This window comes from Lissotriton vulgaris, chromosome 7 (assembly GCF_964263255.1).
Source record: "Lissotriton vulgaris chromosome 7, aLisVul1.2, whole genome shotgun sequence".
Classification (NCBI taxonomy): domain Eukaryota; kingdom Metazoa; phylum Chordata; class Amphibia; order Caudata; family Salamandridae; genus Lissotriton; species Lissotriton vulgaris.
Window position 1 is genome coordinate 27,041,497 of NC_141695.1, and position 1,856 is coordinate 27,043,352.

The following is a 1,856-nucleotide window of genomic DNA, read 5'->3' on the forward strand; positions in this document are numbered from 1 at the left end:
CTGCTGTGAAATGAATAGTATGCCATACTCCACAGAGCCAATCCTTAGTTAAGATTGGATGGTTTCCAAGTTGTTGCTTTCCTCCTTTTAGGTGGATGAGCAGTCCACAGAAACATTTGGTTTGCCGTTAGTAGATTTGTGATTTGTCCTGCTCTGAACACAGCATTGCTAACAGAGTCACATTTAATTAATGCCAGCTTGCTGTCTTTCAGTGTCACCTACATTTACAGGCAGGACCAACCTTAAATTCCCACAAACCGATTACTCATTTTAAATGTGCTGTTTTGAAGATTCTATCACACCAAAATGTACATGTTCTAAAATGTTGTTTGCTAGAGCAACGGTTTGCCAGTTCTGATTCTGTGATCAGCACTGGGATTTGGGGCCCACAAATGCATTTACCTGCATACCTATGTTGAATTTAGATGCTTTTTATACCATGTGCTAGATGTGCATATTTTGCTTCTCTAACTTTATAACAGTGGATTACAAACTGAAATAAAGCTTTTTATTTGAAAATACACCTTGCAGAAAATAAAATCTCATTCACGTCTCATAATGTTGTGGTTTTCTTATATCCCCAGGTCTTCATTCTAACTAGAGAACTATAAACAAGAAGCTTTGGAGTTATGGAACTGTTTAATCAAACCTTAACAGGGTTTTTGATTCTGGGGCTATCACAAAATCCTGTTCTTCAGATCCCAATTGTCATAATGTTTTCACTCCTATATATAATGACTCTGCATGGAAACCTTGTCATTGTTGCCATAATATGTTTTGACAAACAACTTCAAACACCCATGTATTATTTTCTTTTGAACTTGTCTTTCCTTGACATTAGTTTCACGTCAGTCACAATTCCGAAAATGTTGTCAGTCTGTTCAACAGGCGACCAATCCATCAGCTTCTCTGCATGCATTCTTCAGTTCTATCTTTGCTTTTCCTTCTTGAGCACAGAGTTTTTCTTACTTTCAGTCATGGCATTAGACAGGTACGTTGCTATATGCAACCCCTTGAGATATACAGCCATAATGAACAAGAGAGTTGTGGTGTTGCTGGCCGTTGCCTCCTGGATGCTTGGATTTCTGGACACCATTCCACATACTCTGTTTATATTATATTCATCATTCTGTGGATCCAACGAAATCAAACACTTCTTTTGTGATCTCACTGCTCTTCTGAAACTTTCTTGCTCGGATCCATTTTATATCAATATTGCAACCTTTTGTTTAGGTGCGGTTTCAGGATTGGGTCCATTTATGTTAACAATTTCTTCATATGTGTTGATTATCTCAAATATTATGAAAATATCCTCTACCAAAGGAAGGCAAAAATCATTCTCCACATGTTCTTCTCACCTGACTACTGTTGTTTTGTTCTACGGGACTGAGCTTGGTCTGTATATGAGACCCACATCAGGGCTTTCACTGGAAAAAGACAAGTTCTTTGCTGTATTGTTTACTGTTGTAATTCCTGTGTTGAATCCCATTGTTTACAGTTTAAGAAACCAGGATGTAAAAAGAGCTGTGACAAAAATTAGACAGAAATTCTGGTACAGAGATGCTATGCTGCATTAAGATGTGTGACTAAATAAACCCAATATGCCTCATCTCCCCAAAGAACAACCACAAGAGCTATAGAGCTATATAAGACATACCAATCCTAATGGCAATGTCTTTGTGTTGTCCCTGTCTCTAACATAATTTTGGGATGCAGCTGTAACATCATGCTTGTCAAAGGCGGTGCTTTCAGATCTTTCAATCGCCTTCACCACCTAAACTTCAACACTTTAATGAAGACCTTAATCAAAGTGGGGGCTACAGGCACGGTGTGCCACTAGATCCACTCTTTTCTAG

At 38.3% G+C, this 1,856-nt stretch overlaps 1 protein-coding gene across 1 annotated transcript; it reads left to right on the plus strand.

Moving 5' to 3' along the window:
* Positions 1-620: 620 nt before the first annotated feature.
* On the plus strand, positions 621-1,577 carry LOC147700571 (olfactory receptor 5AP2-like). Its single transcript, XM_086929126.1, has one exon. It carries the CDS (start codon positions 630-632, stop codon positions 1,575-1,577), a length of 948 nt encoding a protein of 315 aa, XP_086785252.1. The 5' UTR covers positions 621-629.
* Positions 1,578-1,856: the final 279 nt, after the last annotated feature.